Source organism: Oenanthe melanoleuca, chromosome 23, assembly GCF_029582105.1.
Source record: "Oenanthe melanoleuca isolate GR-GAL-2019-014 chromosome 23, OMel1.0, whole genome shotgun sequence".
In the NCBI taxonomy this organism is placed as follows: Eukaryota; Metazoa; Chordata; class Aves; order Passeriformes; family Muscicapidae; genus Oenanthe; species Oenanthe melanoleuca.
The window spans coordinates 4396372-4422698 of record NC_079356.1 but is presented as its reverse complement, the minus strand read 5'-3'; the positions used below and the strand labels follow the sequence as shown (position 1 = coordinate 4422698).

At 35.6% G+C, this 26327-nt stretch overlaps 1 protein-coding gene across 1 annotated transcript; it reads left to right on the top strand.

Annotated features, from left to right (window-relative positions):
* The first annotated feature begins 2945 nt into the window (after positions 1 to 2945).
* PTP4A2 (protein tyrosine phosphatase 4A2) lies at positions 2946 to 26015 on the top strand. The gene is made up of 6 exons (XM_056509430.1): positions 2946 to 3119; positions 17629 to 18358; positions 20548 to 20640; positions 21709 to 21839; positions 24038 to 24112; positions 25485 to 26015. The coding sequence occupies exons 2-6, from the start codon at positions 18263 to 18265 to the stop codon at positions 25591 to 25593; spliced, it is 504 nt and encodes a 167-aa protein (XP_056365405.1). The 5' UTR covers positions 2946 to 3119; positions 17629 to 18262; the 3' UTR covers positions 25594 to 26015.
* The last annotated feature ends 312 nt before the right edge of the window (positions 26016 to 26327 follow it).

Genomic DNA, 26327 nt, shown 5'->3' with positions numbered 1-26327 from the left:
GTGTGAGGGGATGTGGTGATTGATAAATGATTCGTGTTAATCAGAGTTTTGGAGTTTGTATAAACAACAATGATTAAAATAGGGAAAGAACGTGGACCTAGATAAATGGAAATATATGATTAAGCCCACTCTGTTTAAATCCCCCTGTTATGAATATTGTAGATTGTATATTGTATACCAGTTTGTAAAAGAGAAAAAAAAAAGGGTTTTCCATAGTCTGAAAGAATCAGATTTCCTGCCTTTGTGTAATCAATCACAAACTATCTGCTAAAGATCAGACTTCCCAATCCTGTTTTTTATCTCCCAAGAGCAGATGGTTCCATGACCAATGTCCCAAGAGCTGTCCCAGGGCAGTTTGGAAGTTTCTTTGACCACCACTGCTCACCTTGCAGAATTACTACAACAAAACAATAATAATTATTGATCACTACAAGGAAACCACGCTATAAAAAGGGAGCTGCAAACCAAGTTCTGTGGAGCATGGAGTGGGCGGTGACCCCTCACATTTTCCCCAGCGCTGCTTGCTCTGTTTATATATATAAAATAAATCAATCGAAATTTTGATGACTATCGAGACTTTGTTTCTCATTTATAACACAAATGCAGAGTAAATAGAATCATAAAGATATAAGAGAAACCATGATGGGATTGGGACAGGGGGCGGGATTCGAACCCGCGACCCCACGCGAACCGCCGACTGCGGGATTCGAACCCGCGGCTCCGCCCTGACGGCGCCGTGGCGGCCCAGGGCGCATGCGCGCTACGAATTCCCGCCAGGCGGCGGCGCTGAGGCGCGGGAAGGGCCTGAGGGGGAACCGGAACCGGGACCAGAACCGGGTTATAAGGACCGAGATTTGGGGCTGCCGGGTCACAGCGCTGCCCTGAGGTACAGCGATAGTGCCGCCTCCGCAGTCCTGCAGCGCCCTTGTGGGAGCTGAACCTTCCCCTCCCTGCCCTCATGCTCCTGTGGGGCAGAGCCCGCTGAGGGAACGAGCCCTCACAGTCCCTGTCTTGGCTCCTGTGTCAGCTGGTGTCAAACAGTGCTGAAGAAGGTAAAAAAAAAGAACCCTAAGGACTGTGCTTATCAAAGTTTATGTGACCCCAGTTATGAATTTGCAGTGCCATTAAACCCTGTGTCTTTTGAGGGACAAAGGTTTGCTGGTTTCTTTTTACCCCTTCATGGATGATTCTTCAAGTTTCTTTGCTGATGGGTTTGGAGTTGGACTTAGTGGCCCTTATGAGTCCTTTCCCACTTGAGGTTTTCCATTATTCTATAAATGAAAAAAAACCTCTTTTTTGCAGGGGTTTGCAATCCAGGCACTGCAGCTGCTTAAATTAGTATAAAACACAGCCCTCTATTAATAATTCAACAGTCAGAGCATGGGAAATGGGAAGACAACAGCTTTTATAATTGGGGAAATCACACATCTCCTCCAGCTGTGCAGGAAACAAGGGATTCTTATTTATCCATCTCTCCCTGAGCTGTGAGAAGATGTTGTGATAATTGATAAATGATTTGTGTTAGTCATAGAAGTTTTGGAGTTTGTATAAACCAGAATACTTAAAATAAGAAAATAACATGGACCTAGATAAAGGGAAATACATGATTAAACCCAGTCTGTTTAAATCACGCTGTTCTGAACTTTGTATATTGAATATTGTATACCAGTTTGTAAAAGAGAAAATAAAAAGGGTTTTTCATAGTTTGAAAGGGTTTTTTTGCAGAATCAGATTTCCTGCCTTTGTGTAATCAATCACAAACTATCTGCTAAAGATCAGACTTCCCATTTCTGTTTTTTATCTCCCAAGAGCAGATGGTTCCATGACCAATGTCCCAAGAGCTGTCCCAGGGCAGTTTGGAAGTTTCTTTGACCACCAGTGCTCACCTTGCAGAAATACTACAACAAAACAATAACAATTATTGATCACTACAAGGAAACCACGCTATAAAAGGGGAGCTGCAAACCAAGTTCTGTGGAGCATGGAGTGGGCAGTGACCCCTCACGTTTTCCCCAGCGTGACTTGCTCTGTCTGTATAAAATAAACCAGTCTATATTTTGCCGAATATCGAGACTTTTGTTTCTCATTTATAACACAAGCAGTGTCACACCTGGCCACAGGGTCGCAGGGGGTGTCACCTCGGGTCGCCTGAGGCCCCACAGCTGCTCCCAGCCACGCTCTGAGGCAGGAACGCCGTGACACGTGTGGGAGAGGAGAACCGGATCCACGGCTCGTGGGTTTACTGGCGCTCCCGGGGGCAGGGCTGGACCCACCAGTGTTTCCCGGTCCGTTACTGACCCAGTTCCCGGTTCTGCGGTCCCGGTCCCGGGCTGAGGGAAGCGGAAACCCTGGGAAACCCCCGGCAGGACCGAACCATTGGCCGCAGTGGGGAACAGCGGGCTGTACCACTGCGCTGGCGCGGGGGGGGGATGCTGGCGTGGAAGGCTCCGTGTGCACGTGCGGCCAGAGGGCCGGTCCAAGTGAGCGGGGCTGCGGGGGGGGCCCGGCACATACCAAGGGTGACTGGGGACTGTAGGTGTCTGCTCAGGGCGAGCCGCCCCTGGGCTATACCAATGCCCAAGGGCGGGGGCAAGAGGCCTATAGAGGGTTGCTATAAAAGCGGGATGGAGAGGAGGCAACTCCCACTAGAGCGGGTTGCTTAAGGCATTATCTAATCTAGCTTCGAACAATTCCAGCCTCGGGGCATTCCACAACCTGTGCCTCACAGTACCTTGTCCTATCACTGCAGCTGGTGACGATCCCTCTTAGGGATCCTTAGGGACCACTCCAGACACCGAAAAGTACCGCGACACCCTCACGCAGCTCCCCCCCCTCCCCCGGCGCACCCCAAATGGACGCGCCCATCTCTGCGCCCCGGGGCGGGTGCGCGCGTGGGCGGACCGTACCACTGTGGCGGCCGTGGGTGTGAGGGGCGGGCCGTACCACGGCGGGAGCGGGCGGGGCGCGGCCTGTGCGCGAGGAGCCGTGTGGCGGCGCGCGGGCTCTCGGTGTCTCCGGCCGGACCGGGCCCAGCGCAGCCCCAGCCCCGTCACGGGCCCCGCCGCCCGCCCGCGACCCCGCCCGAGCCCGCCCGGCCCCCGGCCCGCTCAATGCACAGGGTGAGCGCGACACCGAGGCCATTCCTGGGGAGGGGGGGAACCGGGGAAAAGCTGGAGGCGCCGCCCCGGGAGCTGGGAAAGGAGGGTGAGGGGGAATCCCTTGGCGGTGCTTTAAGGAGATTCCCTGCTCTGGGTGGGCTGCGGAGTGTCCTTACGGCCTTGTGGATGGTTTAGAGGGGTTTTTATGCTCTGGGGAGCATTTTGGGGGGTCTCAGGGTTACACAAAGCTGAGGCGTTGATTTGGGGTGGGTTTGAATCTCCCTCTGTGCTCGAGGGCTCCTTTGGAGGGGGATTTGGGGGTTCCACGAGGCTCTGCCTGGTTCGGGGGGTCCTTCCTGCTGTGGAGGAAATTCCCGGCCTGTGGGGTTGGTGTGGGGGGCTCTGAGGGGTCCCTGAGTGTGAGGAGAAATTTGGGGGCGCCTCGTCACCTGTGGGGTGATTTGGGGGTCACCAGGGGTCCCTCCTGTGCTCTGGGTGTCCCCAGGGTCCCTCCTGTGCTTTGGGTGTCCCCAGGGTCCCTCCTGTGCTTTGGATGTCCCCAAGGGCTGGTTTGGGGACACTGCAGCTTTTTGGGGGTCCCGTCTATCAGCAGGGCTGGTTTGGGGGGGTCTCCCTCACCTGTGGGGTTTGGGGGGCTCAGTGCTCACCCCCAGCATTTTGTGGGGTCCCCCAAGCTCCCCCTTGCACCCGATTTTGGGGGGGTGTTCAGGAAAGGAAGGACTTTCCTGTGGGATTGAAAGTGGGGGGACAGGGAGGGTAGAATGTGGGGTCTGTACCTGGTTTTATTTGGGGGTGTTGTACCTGATTTTTGGGGATTTTACCTATTTTTTTGGGGGGAGATCTGTCCCAGGTTTTGGAGGATTATCTGTACCTGGTTTTAGGGGTTTTCCTTGGTTTTGGGGAATTGTCTGTCCCAGGTTTTGGGGAATTATCTGAACCTGGTTTTAGGGTGTTACCTGTTTTTGGGGGATTGTCTGTACCTGGTTTTGGGGAATTGTTTGTACCTGGTTTTAGGGGTTTACCTGTTTTTGGGGGATTATCTGTACCTGGTTTTAGGGGTTTTACCTGTTTTTGGGGAGCAGTTTATACCTGGTTTTAGGAGTTTTTACCCGGTTTTGGGGGTCATTTTTGCAGCTGTGTTTTGAGGGGAGTGATGTTCCTAATTCCTGTGTGGATAAGAAACAATTTGATAAAACCTGGGGGATTTTTTGGGATGGAAAAGGTGATCCTCGAGATGACTTGTAAAGGGTGAAGAATTTTTTTTTGTGTGTGTTTAGAGCTGAAAAAAGAAGGGGAAAAAGCTGGGGGGTGCCATTTGTCAGGAAAGGAAGGGTGTCCAGGATGTGGTGGTTTTCCTGGGGTGGGAATGGGGGCAGGGCTGGTTTGTCTGGATAAAGAGCTGCCCTGTGGGATTTAGGACTGGAAAAAAAGGGGGGAACCCATAAATTCTGAGCCAAACAGCTCCTCAGGAAAAATCCTGGCGTGGCCCAGGGTGCTGTGAGTGACCTGGGGGAAGATCTGAGTCAGGGTTGATATTTTTTTTTTTTTTTTGGGAATGTCAGCTTTGGGATGAGAAGGAGCTGAGCTTTGGGATTTTGGTTTTTTTTTTTTTTTTGGAGCACAGGTGAGGTTGTGGGGAAATGTTGGAAGTGGCTTCCTTCAGTCTCATGCTGGTTGCTGGGTGTGATTAGTCACGATCTGCATTTTCTCCCGGGGCAGTCTGTGCTCGCTGGTTTCGGGGTGAGGAGGAGGAGGAGGAGGAGGAAGGCAGAAATTTGGCTTTGAAAGGCTCCTGTATAAATGGAAACTCGCCTCGAAACTCCCTGAACCAAGCAGGCAGGGCCTGACTCAGAACTGCAGTTAGGATTTAAAGGAGAGGAAAAAAAAATTAAAAAAAAAAAAAAAAAAAAAGAGAAACCCACCACTAGCAGCAGCCAGAAAACTCTTTCTCCTTATGACTCAACATTTGAAATACTTGGATTTAATCAGCTCAGCTGGAGTTAAGGTAGGAGTGTGGATGCACAGCCAGGAATGTGGGTCTCACTTAGGGTCTGGTTGTGAGTTTTCCTTTTTTTTTTTTTGTTTTTTCCTGGCTCCTGGACTTTGCCCTGCTGTGGAATTACCTGGGTGATTCATGGGAAGGAAAATTCACTGCAGCAGGGATCCACAGCTGGCAAAGGGAACTTCCTTCCACAGTGCCAGGACTGAGGGGAGCAGCTCACACTGCCAGGCTTTGGATGGGGTTTGAGATTTAAATGGGATTTTGAGCTTTAAATGGAGTTTTACTTCATCCCTCTGAGGGTGGGATGGAATTCCTGGGGAAATTCATATTCCAGGAGGGATCCACAGCTGGGGAAGGAGCTCTGGAGGTGCAGGGCAAGCAGGAACTTCCTACCACAGTGCCAGGACAAGAGGGATTAGATGAGATCAGATGGGATTTGGAGATTTAGATGGGATTTGTTTCATCCCTGTGGGGGTGATGAGGGGCTGGGATGGAATTCCCACAGGCTGCCCCATCCCTGGAAGTGCCCAAAACCAGCTGGGAGGAACTTTAACATCCCTTCCCACCTGAACCATGCTGGTTCCAAGGGATGTTTGTGTATTTTGGGAGGAGAAAACACATTTTCAGTGATGCTCCTGCCCTGGCAGAGAGCAGCTGGGTGCTGCTGGTGCCTCTGCATCACTTTGACAGCTGCAGATTCAGATCAGCTCCGTGTCAATATTGGAAATCAGCCCCAATTCTTGCTCTTTTTGGGGCTGAGAGCTGGAGAATAAGAATTACCAAATCCCTTTGGAGTGGCTGTGGTATCATCTCACAGCTCCTTTTGCTGATTTTGAAGAGCTGGAGGAGTCTGAAATCTCCTTTTTCTCCTTTCCCAGGTTGGCTCCAGCGGGGTCACTGTTACTTTTTGTTGCCCTGTGAAGAGCTGAGCTCTGGAACAATCGGGACTTTGTGGCAGCACAGTGACATTTATCAGTCAGCCCCAGGCTCAGCTGTCAGCCTGCTTTAACTCCTCAGCTCCAGACTCAAATTAGTGACTCAGCTCTGCAGTTTCTGTGTTTTCTGGGCGATTTCTGAAGTTGCTTTTAAGTCCTGCTCGACTCGTTAATGGGGTTTGGGTGTCGGGTTTGATATTTGGGCTGCAGGTGTGAGAATATTTTAGGCTGAGCTGTTGATCAGGGGCCTTGTTTTCAAAGCCCAGCTTAGACAACTCTGATTTTTAGGAAAGGCTTCTTGATGTCACAAACAAATTGCTGAAAGTAATTTTTTATTTCGTGGTTTAAACAGCATTATAGCTCAATTTTTAATTTATTTATTTTTTTTTCCTTAGCAGAGCCTTTTCCTTTCAACTTCAAACACTTCCAGCAACTTCAAACACTTTTAACAACTTTCAACTTTTTGGGCATGGAATGCAAATACCATTCCTCTAAAAACTGAAGTGCTGGGTGGGGAAGGTATATATATATTTTTTTAAATAATCCCAGTGTCAGAACAACAAGAACAATCCTGTAAGAATTCTCCTATGTCCAGCTGATTTTTCCTGTTTAACCCAATTTGTGAGCTTTGCCTCGGGCCGAGCAGGTGACAATTGTCACCATTTCCTGAGTGTCGCTCGCTTTTTCACACTGAAGGTTTTCTATTTTTTTTTATTTTTTTTTTTTGGTTGCTGCTCGGGTTGATCCCTTATCTGCTGCCTGGGTTTTGAGAGGAAGCGAGTGAGTCACCCCCAGAGCTTGTCAGCGAACTGGGAGGGAACTGGGAGGGACTGGGAGGGACTGGGCAGGAGCTGCAGCCGCCCGCGGGGGTGGACAGGGTGGAACAGTGAAATTTTTTTTGACCTCACCCCTCTCTGGGCACGTGTCAGTCTGAGCAAACTTGAGAAAAGGTTTCCGAGGAGTTCATTTCCTTCCGTGTGCTAGGAGAGGGTGTTTGAAAAAATAGAAACATTTTTGATGTTCTGGTTGGTTTGTGTTTTAAGTTTTTAGAGTGTTTTGGAGTTCTCTGGCTTCTTTCACTTGGGAATTGTTCAGATGAAACATTTTGGTGGTGTAAGGATAGAGAGGGGAATTTTTAGGAAGGGGAATTAAAACCTGGAATGGGCAGAGCAGCAGGAAAAACCCAAACCCTGCTGGGGCAGGATGGAAGTTCGATGCGATCCAGTTTTTGCGGTGGAGATTCTATAAAAGCAGAGTTCCTCTTGGAACAGATTTGGGATGATTTGAATTCGCAGGAACAGATTATCGGGAGCGGCAGCGCCCCGTGCCCGGGGGGGAAAGGGGATCCCGCTGACCTTTGCCGGGATCGGCTCCGGCTCCTGCAGCTGCTGCTCCTGCGGGAGCTCGGCCTGGGGAGCTGCTGGAGCTGGGAGTCCTCGGTGCCATTCCTCGGTTTTCCTTCCCTCTGGGAATCCTCGGTGCCATTCCTCGGTTTTCCTTCCCTCTGGGATTCCTCGGTGCCATTCCTCGGTTTTCCTTCCCTCTGGGATTCCTCACAGTGCCATTCCTCGGTTTTCCTTTCCTCTGGGATTCCTCGGTGCCATTCCTTGGTTTTCCTTTCCTCTGGGATTCCTCGGTGCCATTCCTCGGTTTTCCTTTCCTCTGGGATTCCTCGGTGCCATTCCTCGGTTTTCCTTCCCTCTGGGATTCCTCGGTGCCATTCCTCGGTTTTCCTTCCCTCTGGGAATTCCTCGGTGCCATTCCTCGGTTTTCCTTCACTCTGGGATTCCTCGGTGCCATTCCTCGGTTTTCCTTCCCTCTGGGAATTCTTCGGTGCCATTCCTCGGTTTTCCTTTCCTCTGGGAATTCCTCAGGTGCCATTCCTCGGTTTTCCTTTCCTCTGGGAATTCCTCAGGTGCCATTCCTCGGTTTTCCTTTCCTCTGGGAATTCCTCAGTGCCATTCCTCGGTTTTCCTTTCCTCTGGGAATTCCTCAGGTGCCATTCCTCGGTTTTCCTTTCCTCTGGGAATTCCTCAGTGCCATTCCTTGGTTTTCCTTTCCTCTGGGAATTCCTCAGTGCCATTCCTTGGTTTTCCTTTCCTCTGGGAATTTCTCTCAGTGCCATTCCTCGGTTTTCCTTTCCTCTGGGATTCCTCTCAGTGCCATTCCTCGGTTTTCCTTTACTCAGAGCTCCTGGAACTGGGAATTCCTCAGGTCTCATTCTTTGGTTTTCCTTTCCTCTCTGGGAATTCCTTTCCTCATTTTTCTTTTCCCCTCTGGGAATTCCTTTCCTCATTTTTCCTTCACTCTCTAGGAATTCCTCTCAGTGCCATTCCTCTGTTTTCCTTTCCTCTCTGGGAATTCCTCAGATGTCATTCCTCTGTTTTCCTTTCCTCTCTGGGAATTCCTTTCCTCATTTTTCCTTTCCTCTCTGGGAATTCCTTCCCTTGTTTTTCCTTTCCACTCTGGAATTCCTGGCAGTGTCATTCCTTGGTTTTCCTTTATTCTCTGGGAATTCCTCACGATATTATTAATTATTTTTCCTTTACCCTGGACTGGTTTTGGCTCTGTCCTGAGCTCCTGGAACTGGGAATTCCTCATGATGTCATTCCTTGTTTTCCCTTTCCCTCTGGAATTCCTCATGATGTCATTCCTTGTTTTCCCTTTATCCTCTGGGATTCCTCATGATGTCATTCCTTGGTTTTCCTTTCCCCTCTGGGATTCCTCATGATGTCATTCCTTGTTTTTCCTTTCCCCTCTGAAATTCCTCATGATGTCATTCCTGGGTTGTTTTTCCTTTCCCCTCTGGGATTCCTCATGATGTCATTCCTTGGTTTTCCTTTCCTCTCTGGAATTCCTCATGATGTCATTCCTTGGTTTTCCTTTCCTCTCTGGAATTCCTCATGATGTCATTCCTTGTTTTTCCTTTCCCCTCTGGAATTCCTCATGATGTCATTCCTTGGTTTTCCTTTCCTCTCTGGAATTCCTCATGATGTCATTCCTTGTTTTCCTTTCCCCTCTGGAATTCCTCATGATGTCATTCCTTGGTTTTCCTTTCCTCTCTGGAATTCCTCATGATGTCATTCCTTGTTTTTCCTTTCCCCTCTGAAATTCCTCATGATGTCATTCCTTGTTTTCCCTTTCCCCACTGGAATTCCTCATGGTGTCATTCCTTGGTTTTCCTTTCCCCTCTGGAATTCCTGGCATTGTCATTCCTGGGTTTTCATTTCTCCTGGGCTGGTTTTGGCTCAGCTGGAATCTCTGATTTAGGAATTGATGTCCCTGGAATTGCAGATTCTGGATGTCCTGGATTTCACTCCCAGCTCCTGCAGATCAAGCCAGGAATTCATTTCCCTCATCAATTGTTATCTTGATTAATTAGTGCTGATTAATCACTGCCATTTCCGTGGGTTTTCACCTTATTTTTACCCATTGGAGAAGGAATTCCTTCAAATTCAGGCTGGGAGTGAGGAGAGCCTGATCCAGGTGGGATCAGTTAAAACTTCCCCAAATCCCTCCCAGCTGTGTGGATCACATCTGGAGGGATCAGATCACATCTGGATCAATCACCTTTCCCTGATAACACCACCAGGAGCTGCCTCCCAGGCACATCCTTGCAGCTCCAGGGTTATTCCTTATTCCTGATTCCTGATTCCTGATTCCTGATTCCTGATTCCTGATTCCTGATTCCTGATTCTTTATTCTTTATTCTTTATTCTTTATTCTTTATTCTTTATTCTTTATTCTTTATTCTTTATTCTTTATTCTTTATTCTTTATTCTTTATTCTTTATTCTTTATTCTTTATTCTTTATTCTTTATTCTTTATTCTTTATTCTTTATTCTTTATTCTTTATTCCTTATTCCTTATTCTTCATTCCTTATTCTTCATTCCTTATTCTTCATTCCTTATTCTTCATTCCTTATTCTTCATTCCTTATTCTTCATTCCTTATTCTTCATTCCTTATTCTTCATTCCTTATTCTTCATTCCTTATTCTTCATTCCTTATTCTTCATTCCTAATTCTTCATTCCTTATTCCTTATTCTTTATTCCTTATTCTTTATTCCTTATTCTTTATTCCTTATTCTTTATTCCTTATTCTTTATTCCTTATTCTTTATTCCTTATTCTTTATTCCTTATTCCTTATTCCTTATTCTTTATTCCTTATTCCTTATTCCTTATTCTTTATTCCTTATTCCTTATTCCTTATTCTTTATTCCTTATTCCTTATTCCTTATTCTTTATTCCTTATTCTTTATTCCTTATTCTTTATTCCTTATTCTTTATTCCTTATTCTTTATTCCTTATTCTTTATTCCTTATTCTTTATTCCTTATTCTTTATTCCTTATTCTTTATTCCTTATTCTTTATTCCTTATTCTTTATTCCTTATTCTTTATTCCTTATTCTTTATTCCTTATTCTTTATTCCTTATTCTTTATTCCTTATTCTTTATTCCTTATTCTTTATTCCTTATTCTTTATTCCTTATTCTTTATTCCTTATTCTTTATTCCTTATTCTTTATTCCTTATTCTTTATTCCTTATTCTTTATTCCTTATTCTTTATTCCTTATTCTTTATTCCTTATTCTTTATTCCTTATTCTTTATTCCTTATTCTTTATTCCTTATTCTTTATTCCTTATTCTTTATTCCTTATTCTTTATTCCTTATTCTTTATTCCTTATTCTTTATTCCTTATTCTTTATTCCTTATTCTTTATTCCTTATTCTTTATTCCTTATTCTTTATTCCTTATTCTTTATTCCTTATTCTTTATTCCTTATTCTTCATTCCTTATTCTTCATTCCTAATTCCTTATTCTTTATTCCTTATTCTTTATTCCTTATTCTTTATTCCTTCTATATATCTATATCTATTTATTTTTATTATTTTTATTATATTTGTCCTGCTGGCTCTCTGCTTTTCTTCCTTTTCCAGCCCAGCCTCTCATTTTTTGCTTCCTCTCCTTGCTTTATCTCATTCTGATTAAAAAATCTGGAAGTTAATGGGCTGAAAAACAATTCCTTGTTTGCTGGTTACAATTTATTCTGATCTCTTGGGGGTTTGAAGTGCAAATTTACTTGGTAACACAGGGAGAGAGAACTTTTTAAAATATTTACTTGGAAAAATCACAAGTTTTAATTTTTTTTTTTTTTAATTAAAAGCCTGATTTTGCTTTTTTAAACTTGATATCTGTCAGCAACACAAATTTATTTAAAATCAGCCTTGTGTGCTACCTCAACTCCTTATCCTGCTGGAAATAATTTATTTTTTTTAGGTTTAAATACAGTGCTTTACATTTTTAATTACTCCTGAGCTAGGAGCTAATTAAATAATTGAGGAATATTCCTCTGGGGAGAGGAGCTGGTGACTCCTTGCCACTCTCAGGACATGTGGAAATTAAATATTCCACTTGTTAATCACTTGGTAAATGGTTTTATTTATGGAATGGTTTTATTTGTAAAAATGGTTTTATTTGTAAAAATGGTTTTATTTGTAAAAATGGTTTTATTTCTAAAAATGGTTTTATTTGTAAAAATGGTTTTATTTATAAAATGGTTTGATTTATAAAAATGGTTTTATTTGTAAAAATGATTTTATTTATAAAATGGTTTGATTTATAAAAATGGTTTTATTTATAAAAATGATTTTATTTATAAAATGGTTTTACTTATAAAAATGGCTTTATTTATAAAATTATTTATAAAATTATTTTATTTATAGCATGATTTAATTTATAGCATGATTTAATTTATAACATTATTTCATTTATAAAAATATTTTATTTATAACATGATTTTATTTATAGCATGATTTAATTTATAAAACATATTTAATTTATAAAACATATTTCATATATAAAAATTATTTCATTTGTAACATGATTTTATTTATAAAACCAGTACAACTCCTTTTTAAAAGAATTTGGATGAAATTCCCTCTTTGATTTGAGGATTATCCAAAATGTCCCTGATTTATTAAAACTTCCAGGACAAAAATAACTCTGGATGAGGCTCTTCCACCCAAACCTGAAAAGAAGAAAATCTGGGAATGGAAATTCTCCTTTTCTCCTTGTTTAACCATTAAATTATTTATACAAACATTTATATAATCCTCAATTAAATTCCAATTGTGCTTTCACCTCTTAATTTTCTATATGAGGGAGTGAATTATAAATGGAAGGAGTTGAGTGGTGGAAATTTGGGTAATAATCTCATTTTCTGACCCTCAAATGATGCTTGGAGGGAATAATTGCTGGTTTTGGGTTTTTTGTGGCACTAAAAAAAGATAATTTTGTGCTGCTTCATTTCTTTTTTAAAAGTGAGGAGCTCATTAAAGGCTGGGCTGAGTTTTTCATTAATTAATCCTCATTAATTATCTTATTTTTGGGCCACCTTGACCTCCCCACTCTCCCCTTGCAGGTTTGGGATTTTGCCTTCAGCTTGGATTTTCAACCTTTTTATTTCCACCCTGAAAATGAAACAGCAGCAGCCACTCCTTGGCTTCTTTATTTTAAAAACACTGAAAAACCACATTGATAATTAAATATTTCAGTCCTGATTGGAGGTTTCAGTATTTTTAAAATCACTGAAAAAAATCACATTGATAATTAAATATTCCACTCCTGATTGGACATTTAGTTATTATTAAAAGTACTGAAAAAGTACATTAATAATTAAATATTTCAGTCCTTATTGGAGGCTTCAATATTTTAAAAATCACTGAAAAACCACATTAATAATATTTTATCAATTATCACAGTAATTAAATATTTCACTCCTGATTGGAGGCTTCAGTATTTTTAAAATCACTGAAAAAAATCACATTGATAATTAAATATTTCAATCCTGATTGGACACTTAGTTATTATTATAAATACTGAAAAACCACATTAATAATTAAATATTTGACTCCTGATTGGACACTTAATTATTCTTAAATTCTTAAAAAAGCACTGAAAAACCACATTGATAATCTTTTATCAATTATCACACTAATTAAATATTTCAATCCTGATTGGAGACTTAGTTATTTTTAAAAGTAATGAAAAACCACATTAATAATTAAATATTTCACTCCTGATTGGAGGTTTCAGTATGTTTAAAATCACTGAAAAAAATCACATTGATAATTAAATATTTCAATCCTGATTGGACACTTAGTTATTATTATAAATACTGAAAAACCACTTTAATAATTAAATATTTCACTCCTGATTGGACATTTAGTTGTTATTATTAAAAGTACTGAAAAAGCACATTGGTAATTAAGTATTTCACTCCTGATTGGACATTTAGTTATTATTATAAATACTGAAAAACCACATTAATAATCTTTTATCAGTTATCACAGTAATTAAATATTTCACTCCTGATTGGAGGCTTCAGTATTTTAAAAATCACTGAAAAAAACCATGTTGATAATTAAATATTTCAATCCTGATTGGACACTTAGTTATTATTATAAATACTGAAAAACCACTTTAATAATTAAATATTTGACTCCTGATTGGACACTTAATTATTCTTAAATTCTTAAAAAAGCACTGAAAAACCACATTGATAATCTTTTATCAATTATCACACTAATTAAATATTTCAATCCTGATTGGAGACTTAGTTATTTTTAAAAGTACTGAAACACCACATTAATAATTAAATATTTCAGTCCTGATTGGAGGCTTCAGTATTTTTAAAATCACTGAAAAAAACCACATTGATAATTAAATATTCCACTCCTGATTGGACATTTAGTTATTATTAAAAGTACTGAAAAAGCACATTGGTAATTAAATATTTCAGTCCTGATTGGACATTTAGTTATTATTATAAATACTGAAAAACTACATTAATAATCTTTTATCAGTTATCACAGTAATTAAATATTTCACTCCTAATTGGAGGTTTCAGTATTTTTAAAATCACTGAAAATACCCATTTTGATAATTGAATATTCCACTCCTGATTGGAGGTTTGGTTATTTTTAAAATCACTGAAAAAAACTACATTGATAATTAAATATTTCACTCATGATTGGAGGCTTCAGTATTTTAAAAATCACTGAAAAAAACCATGTTGATAATTAAATATTTCAATCCTGATTGGACACTTAGTTATTATTATAAATACTGAAAAGCCACATTGATAATTAAATATTTCACTCCTGATTGGACACTTAGTTATTCTTAAATTCTTAAAAAAGCACTGAAAAACCACATTGATAATCTTTTATCAATTATCACACTAATTAAATATTTCAATCCTGATTGGAGGTTTGGTTATTTTTAAAATCACTGAAAAACCACTTTAATAATTAAATATTTCACTCCTGATTGAAGGCTTCAGTATTTTTAAAATCACTGAAAAAAATCACATTGATAATTAAATATTTCAGTCCTGATTGGACACTTAGTTATTACTATAAATACTGAAAAACCACTTTAATAATTAAATATTTCACTCCTAATTGGACATTTAGTTATTATTAAAAGTACTGAAAAAGCACATTGGTAATTAAATATTTCACTCCTGATTGGACATTTAGTTATTATTATAAATACTGAAAAACCACATTAATAATCTTTTATCAGTTATCACAGTAATTAAATATTTCACTCCTGATTGGAGGTTTCAGTATTTTTAAAATCACTGAAAATACCCATTTTGATAATTGAATATTCCACTCCTGATTGGAGGTTTCAGTATGTTTAAAATCACTGAAAAAAACCACATTGATAATTAAATATTTCACTCCTGATTGGAGGTTTCAGTATTTTTAAAATCACTGAAAAAATCACATTGATAATTAAATATTTCAATCCTGATTGGACACTTAATTATTATTATAAATACTGAAAAACCACTTTAATAATTAAATATTTCACTCCTGATTGGACACTTAATTATTTTTAAAATAATTAAAAGACCCCACGTTGATAATTAAATATTTTCATTTGAGGTACTTTGAGATAATTCCCATTTTCATCCCCTTAAATTTTATGACTTTTGTTCCTCCCTTACTGCTGAAATTTGATGTTTTGATTTCTGATTTTTTTTGCCTTTAAAGCCCTGGTCTGTAAATAGAGATAAGGCTGTGAAAAACCTGGTTATAACTGAATTAATTAAAATAATTAATTTAAAAATAATTAAAATAACTAAAATTTATTGCTGGTGAGTGACCATTTTGCTGGATTTTGGGGGGATATTTCAAAATGGGTGAAATTTATCTAATAGCAAAAGCTCAAACACATTAAAAAATTGATTATAATCTATTATTTTATTATTATTTATTTGCTATTTTATTATTTTATTTATTGTACTCTTATTTCTGCTTATATCTGGGTTTTTTTTCAGTATTGATCTGGTTTTCTCCCCATTCCAGATGTTCTGTTTGGGGGATATTTGGGCACATTTCAATATTTCAATATTTCAATAGTTCAATATTTCAATAGTTCAATATTTCAATATTTCAATATTTCTGATTTGGGCTATCAGAACTTTTATATATTTGGATTTTTTTAGTGTTCATCTGGTTTTTTCCCCAATTCCTGGTGTTTTATTGGAGAATATTTGGGCAAATTTCAATATTTCTGATTAGGGCTATCAGGACTTTTATCCATTTATTATTATTTTTAATATTGATCTTTTTTTCCCCAATTTGAGGTGTTTTATTGGAGAATATTTGGACACACTTCAGTATTTCAGTATTTCTGATTTGGGCTATCAGAACTTTTATATATTTGGATTTTTTTAGTGTTGATCTGTTTTTTCCCCTGTTTGGGGTGTTTTATTGGAGAATATTTGGGCACTTTTCAATATTTCTGATTAGGGCTATCAGGACTTTTATCCATTTATTATTATTTTTAATATTGATCTTTTTTTCCCCAATTTGAGGTATTTTATTGGAGAATATTTGGGCAAATTTTAGCATTTCTGATTAGGGCTATCAGGACTTTTATCCATTTATTATTTTTTTTTAATATTGATTTGTTTTTCCCCAATTCCAGGTGTTTTATTGGGGAATATTTCGGCACATTTCAATATTTCTGACTAGAACTTTTACCCATTTCCATTTTAACATTTTTCTATTTTTCCCCAATTCCAGGTGTTCTATTGGAGGATACTTGGGCCCATTTCAATATTTCAATATTTCTGATCAGGGCTATCAGAACTTTTATATATTGGGATTTTTTTTCCCCAATTTGAGGTGTTTTATTGGAGAGTATTTGGGCAAATTTCAATATTTCTGATTAGGGCTATCTGGACTTTTATCCATTTATTATTATTTTTAATATTGATCTTTTTTTCCCCAATTTGAGGTGTTTTATTGGAGAATATTTGGGCACACTTCAATATTTGTGATCAGGGCTATCAGGACTTTTATATATTGGGATTTTTTTAGTGTTGATCAGTTTTTTCCCCTGTTTGGGGTGTTTTATTGGAGAATATTTGGGCAAATTTTAGCATTTCTGATTAGGGCTATCAGGACTTTTATCCATTTATTATTATTTTTAATATTGATCTTTTTTTCCCCAATTTGAGGTATTTTATTGGAGAATATTTGGGCACACTTCAATATTTCTAATCAGGGCTATCAGGACTTTTATATATTGGGATTTTTTTAGTGTTGATCTGTTTTTTCCCCTGTTTGAGGTGTTTTATTGGAGAATATTTGGGCACATTTCAGTATTTGTGATCAGGGCTATCAGGACTTTTATCCATTTGGGATTTTTTTTTAATTTAAGTTTCTCTGGGGTGGGTCAGTGATGGGAACAGAACCCACCAAAACTTTTCCACTTTCCTGCTGTTTTATTGGGAGATACTTGGGCACGTTTCAATATTTCTGACTAGAACTTTTACCCATTTATTATTTTTTAACATTTTTCTGTTTTTCCCCAATTCCTGGTGTTCTATTGGAGGATACTTGGGCACATTTCAATATTCCAATATTTCTGATCAGGGCTATCAGGACTTTTATCCATTTGTGTTTTCCTTTAGTATTAACCTGGTTTTCCCCGTTCCAGGTGTTTTATTGGAGAATATTTGGGCAAATTTCAATATTTCTGATCAGGGATATCAGGACTTTTATCCATTTATTATTATTTTTAATATTGATCTTCTTTTCCCCAATTTGAGGTATTTTATTGGAGAATATTTGGGCACACTTCAATATTTCTGATCAGGGCTATCAGGACTTTTATATATTGGGATTTTTTTAGTGTTGATCTGTTTTTTCCCCTGTTTGAGGTGTTTTATTGGAGAATATTTGGGCAAATTTCAATATTTGTGATCAGGGCTATCAGGACTTTTATCCATTTATTATTTTTTTTAATATTGATCTGTTTTTCCCCATTCCTGGTGTTTTATTGGAGAATATTTGGGCACATTTCAGTATTTGTGATCAGGGCTATCAGGACTTTTATCCATTTGTGTTTTCCTTTAATATTAACCTGGTTTTCCCCAGTTCCAGATGCTTTATTGGAGAATATTTGGGCACGTTTCAATATTTCTGACTAGAACTTTTACCCATTTATTATATTTTAACATTTCTCTCTTTTTCCCCTTTCCAGGTGTTCTGTTGGAGGATACTTGGCACATTTATGGCGATTCTGAGCATCAGGGCAGAATTCTGCCAGGCCCAGCACAGCACCCTGGCTGCCAAGTGAGCTCAGGGCTCTCCCCACGTCTGCCTGCGTGCCAGAATCCCTTTTTTTTTTTTTATTTTTCTTTTTCTTTTTTTTTTATTTTATTTTCTTGGCCTTCAAGACTCTGGGAAACGCAGCAGGACACAGATTGATGCTGACATTTATGGGATATCTCCTTCCCCTTGGGAGCTGTCACTGAAAACCTGCCCTGATTTCCTCACCTCAGCAGTGCCTCCATGTAGAACAGCCCCAGCCTTGCCTGCAGTGGGAATTTTGGGAGCCTGAAGGATTCCACCCCCAGCAATTGAGGATTTGGAAGCAAATTTGCTTTTTCTAGAAAAAAAAAACCAAACCAATCCAAGCAAGCTCTGATCAATCCCAACCACACTGGTGATCTTTTTGATGTTTTCTGCTGTGAAACGTTTCCAAGGTCATTGATTTATTTTTTTCCCCCCTTTATTTTTTTTTTTTTAATTTCTTTATTTTCTTTTATTTCTTTTTTATTTTATTTTTTTTTTTTGGCCCCCCACACACACATTTTTTTTTATTTTTGGCCATTATGAACCGTCCAGCCCCCGTGGAAATTACTTATGAAAATCTTCGATTCCTGATCACTCACAACCCAACCAATGCAACCCTCAGCAAGTTCATCGAGGTAAGGAGCCCAAAAATTCCCAAATTCCTCAAAATTCCTGCCCAGAAATCTCCTTCCCCACCTCTCTGCCTGTTAAGTTTTTTTTTAAAATTTATTTTTCACATTTTCGTCACACTTGGGAAAATCACTGCTGATTTTTTCTGAATTTCTTGGCTTGAATGAGTCCCAAAAAATTCCCAAATTCCTCAAAATTCCTGCTCAGGAATTTCCTTCCTCACCTTTTTACCTGTTACCTGAAACTTCAAATTTTTTTAAAAATTATTTTTACATTTTCCTCACTCTATAAGGATCACTGCTGATTTTTTTCTGAATTTCTTACCTTGGATGAGATTCAATTTTGGAATGCCCCAAATTTCCATCAAGAATTTAAGAATAATGAGCCCAAAAAATGTCCCAAATTCCTCAAAATCCCTGCCCAGAAATCTCCTTCCCCACCTCTCTGCCTGTTAAGTTTTTTTTTTAAATTTATTTTTCACATTTTCGTCACACTTGGGAAAATCACTGCTGATTTTTTCTGAATTTCCTGGCTTGAGTGAGCTTTGAGTCCCAAAAAATTCCCAAATTCCTCAAAATTCCTGCTCAGGAATTTCCTTCCTCACCTCTTTACCTGTTATCTGAAATTTAAAATTTTTTTAAAAATTATTTTTACATTTTCCTCACTCTATAAGGATCACTGCTGGTTTTTTTCTGAATTTCTTGCCTTGGATGAGATTCAATTTTGGGATGCCCCAACTTTCCATCAAGAATTTAAGAATAATGAGCCCAAAAAATTTCCCAAATTCCTCAAAATTCCTGCCCAGAAATCTCCTTCCCCACCTCTCTGCCTGTTAAGTTTTTTTTTAAAATTTATTTTTCACATTTTCGTCACACTTGGGAAAATCACTGCTGATTTTTTCTGAATTTCTTGGCTTGAATGAGTCCAAAAAATTCCCAAATTCCTCAAAATTCCTGCTCAGGAATTTCCTTCCTCACCTCTTTACCTGTTATCTGAAATTTAATGTTTTTTTAAAAATTATTTTTACATTTTCCTCACTCTATAAGGATCACTGCTGATTTTTTTCTGAATTTCTTGCCTTGGATGAGATTCAATTTTGGAATGCCCCAACTTTCCATCAAGAATTTAAGAATAATGAGCCCAAAAAATTTCCCAAATTCCTCAAAATTCCTGCCCAGAAATCTCCTTCCCCACTTCTTTACCTGTTAAGTTTTTTTTTAAAATTTATTTTTCACATTTTCGTCACACTTGGGAAAATCACTGCTGATTTTTTCTGAATTTCCTGGCTTTAATGAGTCCCAAAAAATTCCCAAATTCCTCAAAATTCCTGCTCAGGAATTTCCTTCCTCACCTCTTTACCTGTTACCTGAAATTTAAAATATTTTAAAATTTATTTTTCACATTTTCCTCACTATTTTTTTCTAATTTTTTATTTGTTTTTTTCTGAATTTCTTGGCTTGAGTGAGCTTTAATGAGTCCAAAAAATTCCCAAATTCCTCAAAATTCCTGCCCAGGAATCTCCTTCCCCACTTCTTCACCTGTTACCTAAAATTTAAAATATTTTAAAATTTATTTTTCACATTTTCCTCACTATTTTTTTTTAATTTTTTTTTTTTTTTTTCTGAATTTCTTGCCTTGCATGAGCTTCAATTTTGGGACACAAACATCCCCCAAATTTCCATCAAGAATTTAAGAATAATGAGCCCAAAAAATTTCCCAAGTTCCTGCCCAGAAATCTTCTGACCATTCCTTCCTCACCTCTTCACCTGTTACCTGAAATTTAAAATTTTTTAAAATTTATTTTTCAGATTTTCCTCGCTATTTAAGAATAACTGCTGATTTTTTTCTGAATTTCTTTGCTTGAATTAGTCCCAAAAAATTCCCAAATTCCTCAAAATTCCTGCTCAGGAATTTCCTTCCTCACCTCTCTGCCTGTTACCTGAAATTTAAATTTTTTTAAAAAATTATTTTTACATTTTCACTTGAAGGATCACTACTGATTTTTTTTCTCTATTTTAACTTCATTTTTATAATTTTAATTTCATTTTTTCCCACTCAGAAATTTTATCCTATCCCTTCTAATTCTTCCTCTTCAATTTTATCCCACCTGAATACCCTAAAATGGTGAAAAATATTGAATTTTATTTGATAAAAATAAATTTATCAATCCCTAATATTTATTTTTCTTTTCCAGGAGCTGAAGAAATATGGGGTGACAACTTTGGTGAGAGTTTGTGATGCCACTTATGATCAAGCTCCAATTGAGAAAGAAGGAATCCAAGTTCTTGTGAGTTTTCAAAACTAAAAATTGGGATTTTTTTGTCTGGAAACTGGGATTTTTTTGTCTGGGAATTGGGATTTTTTTGTCTGGAAATTGGGATTTTTTGTCTAGAAATTTGGATTTTTTTTTTGACTGGGAATTGGGATTTTTTGGGTCTGGAAATTGGGATTTTTGTGTCTAGAAATTGGGATTTTTTTTTTTGTTTAGAAAACTGGGATTTTTGTGTCTGAAAATTGGAATCCAAGTTCTTGTGAGTTTTCAAAACTGGTTAAAAATTGGGATTTTTTTGTCTAAAAATTGGGATTTTTTTGTCTGAAAATTGGATTTTTTGTTTTGTTTGGTTTGGTTGTTTTTTGTTTTTTTTCCTTCCTTTTTTTTCCTTCTTTTTTTCCTTCCTTTTTTTTTTCCTTCCTTTTTTTCCCTTCCTTTTTTTCCCTTCCTTTTTTCCTTCCTTTTTTTCCTTCCTTTTTTTCCTTCCTTTTTTTCCTTCCTTTTTTTCCTCCCTTTTTTTTCCTCCCTTTTTTTTCCTCCCTTTTTTTCCCTCCCTTTTTTTTTCCTCCCTTTTTTTTTCCTCCCTTTTTTTTTCCTCCCTTTTTTTTCCTCCCTTTTTTTTCCTCCCTTTTTTTCCTCCCTTTTTTTTCTCCCTTTTTTTCCTCCCTTTTTTTCCTCCCTTTTTTTCCTCCCTTTTTTTCCTCCCTTTTTTTCCTCCCTTTTTTCCCTCCCTTTTTTCCCTCCCTTTTTTTCCCTTCCTTTTTTTCCCTTCCTTTTTTTCCTTCCTTTTTTCCTTCCTTCCTTTTTTTTTTCCTTCCTTTTTTTTCCCTTCCTTTTTTCCCTCCCTTTTTCCTCCCTTTTCCTTCCCTCTTATGCCACCAGCAAAAGATACAAAATTATGTTTATTATTTCTTATTTTAATAGAGAATTGTGTTCATTATGTTTTTTTTTTAAATACAGAATTGCATTTATTATATATATATATTTTTTTTTTATTTTTATTTATTTTATTTTTTTTTTAACTAAATCCATTTTTTTCTCTCACTGGATATTATGGATTTTTTTCTTTTTTTTTCATTTCAGGACTGGCCATTTGATGATGGAGCTCCACCCCCAAGTCAGATTGTGGAGGATTGGCTGAACCTCCTGAAAACCAAATTTCGGGAGGAGCCCGGGTGCTGTGTGGCTGTTCACTGTGTGGCTGGGCTGGGCAGGTCAGAGCTGAAAATCCCAAAAAAATCTCATTTATTTTATCCCAAATTCTCTGCTTTATCCCTAATAATAGAAATAATAATATTATTAATAATAATAGTTCACTGTGTGGCAGGGCTGGGCAGGTCAGAGCTTCAAATGCCACTAAAATCTGATTTATTTTATCCCAAATTCTCTGCTTTATCCCTAAGAATAGAAATAATAATATTATTAATAGTAATAGTTTACTGTGTGGCAGGGCTGGGCAGGTCAGAGCTTCAAATGCCACTAAAATCTGATTTATTTTACCCCAAATTCTCTGATTTATCCCTAATTATAGAAATAATAATATTATTAATAATAATAGTTTACTGTGTGGCAGGGCTGGGCAGGTCAGAGTCTGAAAATCCAGAAAAATCTGATTTATTTTACCCCAAATTCTCTGATTTATCCCTAATAATAATAATAATAGTAAAAAAATAGATAATAATAATAATAATAATAATAATAATAATAATAATAATAATAATAGTAATAATAATAATAATAGTTCACTGTGTGGCTGGGCTGGGCAGGTGAGAGCTTCAAATGCCACTAAAATCTGATTTATTTTACCCCAAATTCTCTGGTTTATGCCTAATTATAGAAATAATAATATTATTAATAATAATAGTTTACTGTGTGGCTGGGCTGGGCAGGTCAGAGCTGAAAATCCCAAAAAAATCTGATTTATTTTATCCCAAATTCTCTGCTTTATCCCTAATAATAGAAATAATAATATTATTAATAATAATAGTTCACTGTGTGGCAGGGCTGGGCAGGTCAGAGCTGCAAATCCCAAAAAAATCTCATTTATTTTATCCCAAATTCTCTGCTTTATCCCTAAGAATAGAAATAATAATATTATTAATAATAATAGTTCACTGTGTGGCTGGGCTGGGCAGGTCAGAGCTTCAAATGCCACTAAAATCTGATTTATTTTACCCCAAATTCTCTGATTTATCCCTAATAATAATAATAATAGTAAGAAAATAAATAATAATAATAATAATAATAATAATAATAATAATAATAATAATAATAATAATAATAATAATAATAATAATAATAATAATAATGATAATAATAGTTCACTGTGTGGCTGGGCTGGGCAGGTCAGAGCTGAAAATCCCAGAAAAATCTGATTTATTTTATCCCAAATTCTCTGGTTTATCCCTAATTATAGAAATAATAATATTATTAATAATAATAGTTCACTGTGTGGCTGGGCTGGGCAGGTCAGAGCCTGAAAATCCAGAAAAATCTCATTTATTTTATCCCAAATAATAATAATAATAGAAATAATAATAATAATAATAATAATAATAATAATAATAATAAAAATTATAATAATAATAATAATAGAAATTATAATAATAATAATAGAAATAATAATAATAATAATAATAGAAATAATAATAATAATAATAATGATAATAACAATTCTTCAAATTCCAGAAAAATCTCATTTATTTTACACTAAATTCTCTGGATTATTGCTATTATTATTATTATTATTATTATTATTATTATTATTATTATTATTATTATTATTATTATTATTATTATCATTAGTTCACTGCATGGCAGAGCTGGGCAGGTCAGTCCCTTCAAATCCTTTAAAAAAAAATTCATTTTACACCTTTTTACCCCCTAAGAAATACTGAAAAAAAACCAAAACCCTTCAGCTGCTTGTTGAGAAATCTGATAAATTTTGAAGGATTCCTTTTATTATTTCTGTGCCTTCCTTAAATTTTTATTTTAATTTTTAATTTTAATTTTAATTTTAATTTTGATTTTGATTTTGATTTTTAATTTTAATTTTGATTTTAATTTTGATTTTGATTTTAATTTTAATTTTGATTTTGATTTTTAATTTTAATTTTGATTTTAATTTTTATTTTGATTTTAATTTTGATTTTAATTTTAATTTTGATTTTGATTTTAATTTTAATTTTGATTTTAATTTTAATTTTGATTTTGATTTTAATTTTAATTTTGATTTTAATTTTGATTTTGATTTTAATTTTGATTTTGATTTAATTTTAATTTTGATTTTGATTTTAATTTTAATTTTGATTTTAATTTTAATTTTGATTTTAATTTTAATTTTGATTTTAATTTTGATTTTAATTTTAATTTTAATTTTAATTTTAATTTTAATTTTGATTTTTCCCTGCAGGGCTCCTGTTCTGGTGGCACTGGCTCTCATTGAATGTGGAATGAAATATGAGGATGCAGTTCAGTTTATAAGGCAGTAAGTGAAAATTCACATTTTTTTAAATATTTTTATTAATTTTATTAATAAATATTAATTTTATTAATATTTTTCAATATTTAATTTTAATTCCTTGAATTTTAATGCCAACTTGACCCTGTTAAAAAAAAAAAATCTGTTTTTTTTTTTAGGATTTTATCCTAATATAAATAATATCTCATTAAAATCTGTTTAAATGTGAAGAAAAAGCTCCAAAAATTTGATTTTTATGAGGTAAAAATGTTTAGGCTGGTTAAAAATTGCTGTTAATTAATGAGAATTAATGAGTAATCTCTCTTCAAAAATCTGGATTTAAATGTAAATTAAATCCTCAAATATTTTAATTCAGGCTATTCCCTGATATATTGTGAGAAAATTGAGAAATATTATTTATTAGTGAAATATTTGGAGAAAAATTCTGCTTTTTAGCAGAACCTCAAAACTAAAAAATCTCAATTAATCTGCCAGAAATGAACCCAACACTGCTTTTTGCACTGCTATTTTTCTATTCATATTTCAATATAAATATAAAATATTTTAAATTATAAAAATATAAAATATTTTATATTTTGAGATTTTATACTTCAATATTTTATATTTCGATATTTTATATATTTGAGGGTTTTTATTTTGATATTTTATATTTCAATATTGTATATTTTGATATTTTATTTTATATTTCGATATTTTATATTTCAATATTTTATACTTCAGTATTTTATATTTTATATTTCAATATTTTATACCTCAATATTTCATATTTTAATTTTATATTTCAATATTTTATACCTCAATATTTTATGCTTCAATATTTCAATATTTTATACTTCAATATTTTAGATTTCTATACTTTATATTTTATATTTCAATATTTTATATGTAAATATTTCAATATTTCGTATTTCAATATTTTATATGTAAATATTTTATATGTTTATATGTCAATATTTTATATTTCAATATTTTATATTGCAATATTTTATATGTTTATATTTCAATATTTTATATTTCAATATTGTACATTTAAATATTTTACACTTCAATATTTTATACCTCAATATTTTATATAGCTAAAACTTTTATTTTTTATTTTATTTTATTTTAATTTAATTTAATTTAATTTTTATTTTATTTTATTTTATTTTTTTATTTTATTTTATTTTATTTTATTTTATTATTTTTTTATTTTATTATTTTTTTTATTATTTTTTTTATTTTATTATTTTATTTTATTTTTTATTTTATTTTATTATTTTATTATTTTATTTATTTTATTTTATTTTATTTTATTTTAATATTTTATTTTATTTTATTTTATTTTATTTTATTTTACTTTATTTTATTTTATTTTATTTTAATTTTATTTTTTTAGGAAAAGGAGGGGAGCTTTCAATTCCAAGCAGCTGCTTTACCTGGAGAAATACAGACCCAAAATGAGATTACGCTGCAAAGATGCCAACGGTCACTGCTGTGTTCAATAAATAAATAAACACCCAAAAAACCCCAAAAATTTGAGATATTCATCTCAAAAAAAACAAAAAAAAAGAAATAAGCAGGAATTCTCTGGACTTTGGCACCTGGAAATGTGAATTTGGAATCAAAAAATGATAAAAAAAAACCAAAAAAATGAAATTAAATTAAATGTGGAGTTGGTGCTCCTCAATCTCTGGTGTTAAAAATAAAATGAAAAAAGGGTGGTGATGATTGAGAGTTAAGTACCCCAAAATTAAAAGTATATAATAATAATAATAATAATAATAAAAAAACCAATTAAGAGCAACATTTCAGTGAAGGATTTTCTCCTTCAAACCTGTGAGGAGAAAAGCAGTTTGTGAACCTTCTGTATTTTTAACTTTTTAAGAAAAAGAAAGAAATAAAATCAATTTATGTGGAAGGAAAAGCAGCAGAGCCTCCCTTGTGCACAAAGGATTTTCACAGCCTGAGATGCAAAAATTCCTTTTTAAAATTCTTAAAAATTGAATTTATTTTAGCACAAAGATTTCCAAAGGTGAGGAAACCCCTCCCTGAGATGCAAATTCCCTTTTTAAACTTTTAAAAATTTAATTTATTTGTATTTTAACACATTCAAAGGTGAAGAAACCCATCCCAGCATCCTGAGATGCAAATTTCCTTTTTAAAACTCTTAAAAATTTAATTTATTTTTGTTTTAACACAGAGGAATTTCAAAGGTGAGGAGACCCCTCCATGAGATGCA

Excerpts from the sequence above, each read along its gene's own strand:
- PTP4A2 (XM_056509430.1), top strand. The coding sequence starts at position 18,263 with ATGAACCGTCCAGCCCCCGTGGAAATTACTTATGAAAATCTTCGATTC. Across the intron at positions 20,641-21,708 it reads AAGAAGGAATCCAAGTTCTT|GACTGGCCATTTGATGATGG; the intron begins GTGAGTTTTCAA and ends TTTTCATTTCAG. Across the intron at positions 21,840-24,037 it reads TGTGTGGCTGGGCTGGGCAG|GGCTCCTGTTCTGGTGGCAC; the intron begins GTCAGAGCTGAA and ends TTTTCCCTGCAG.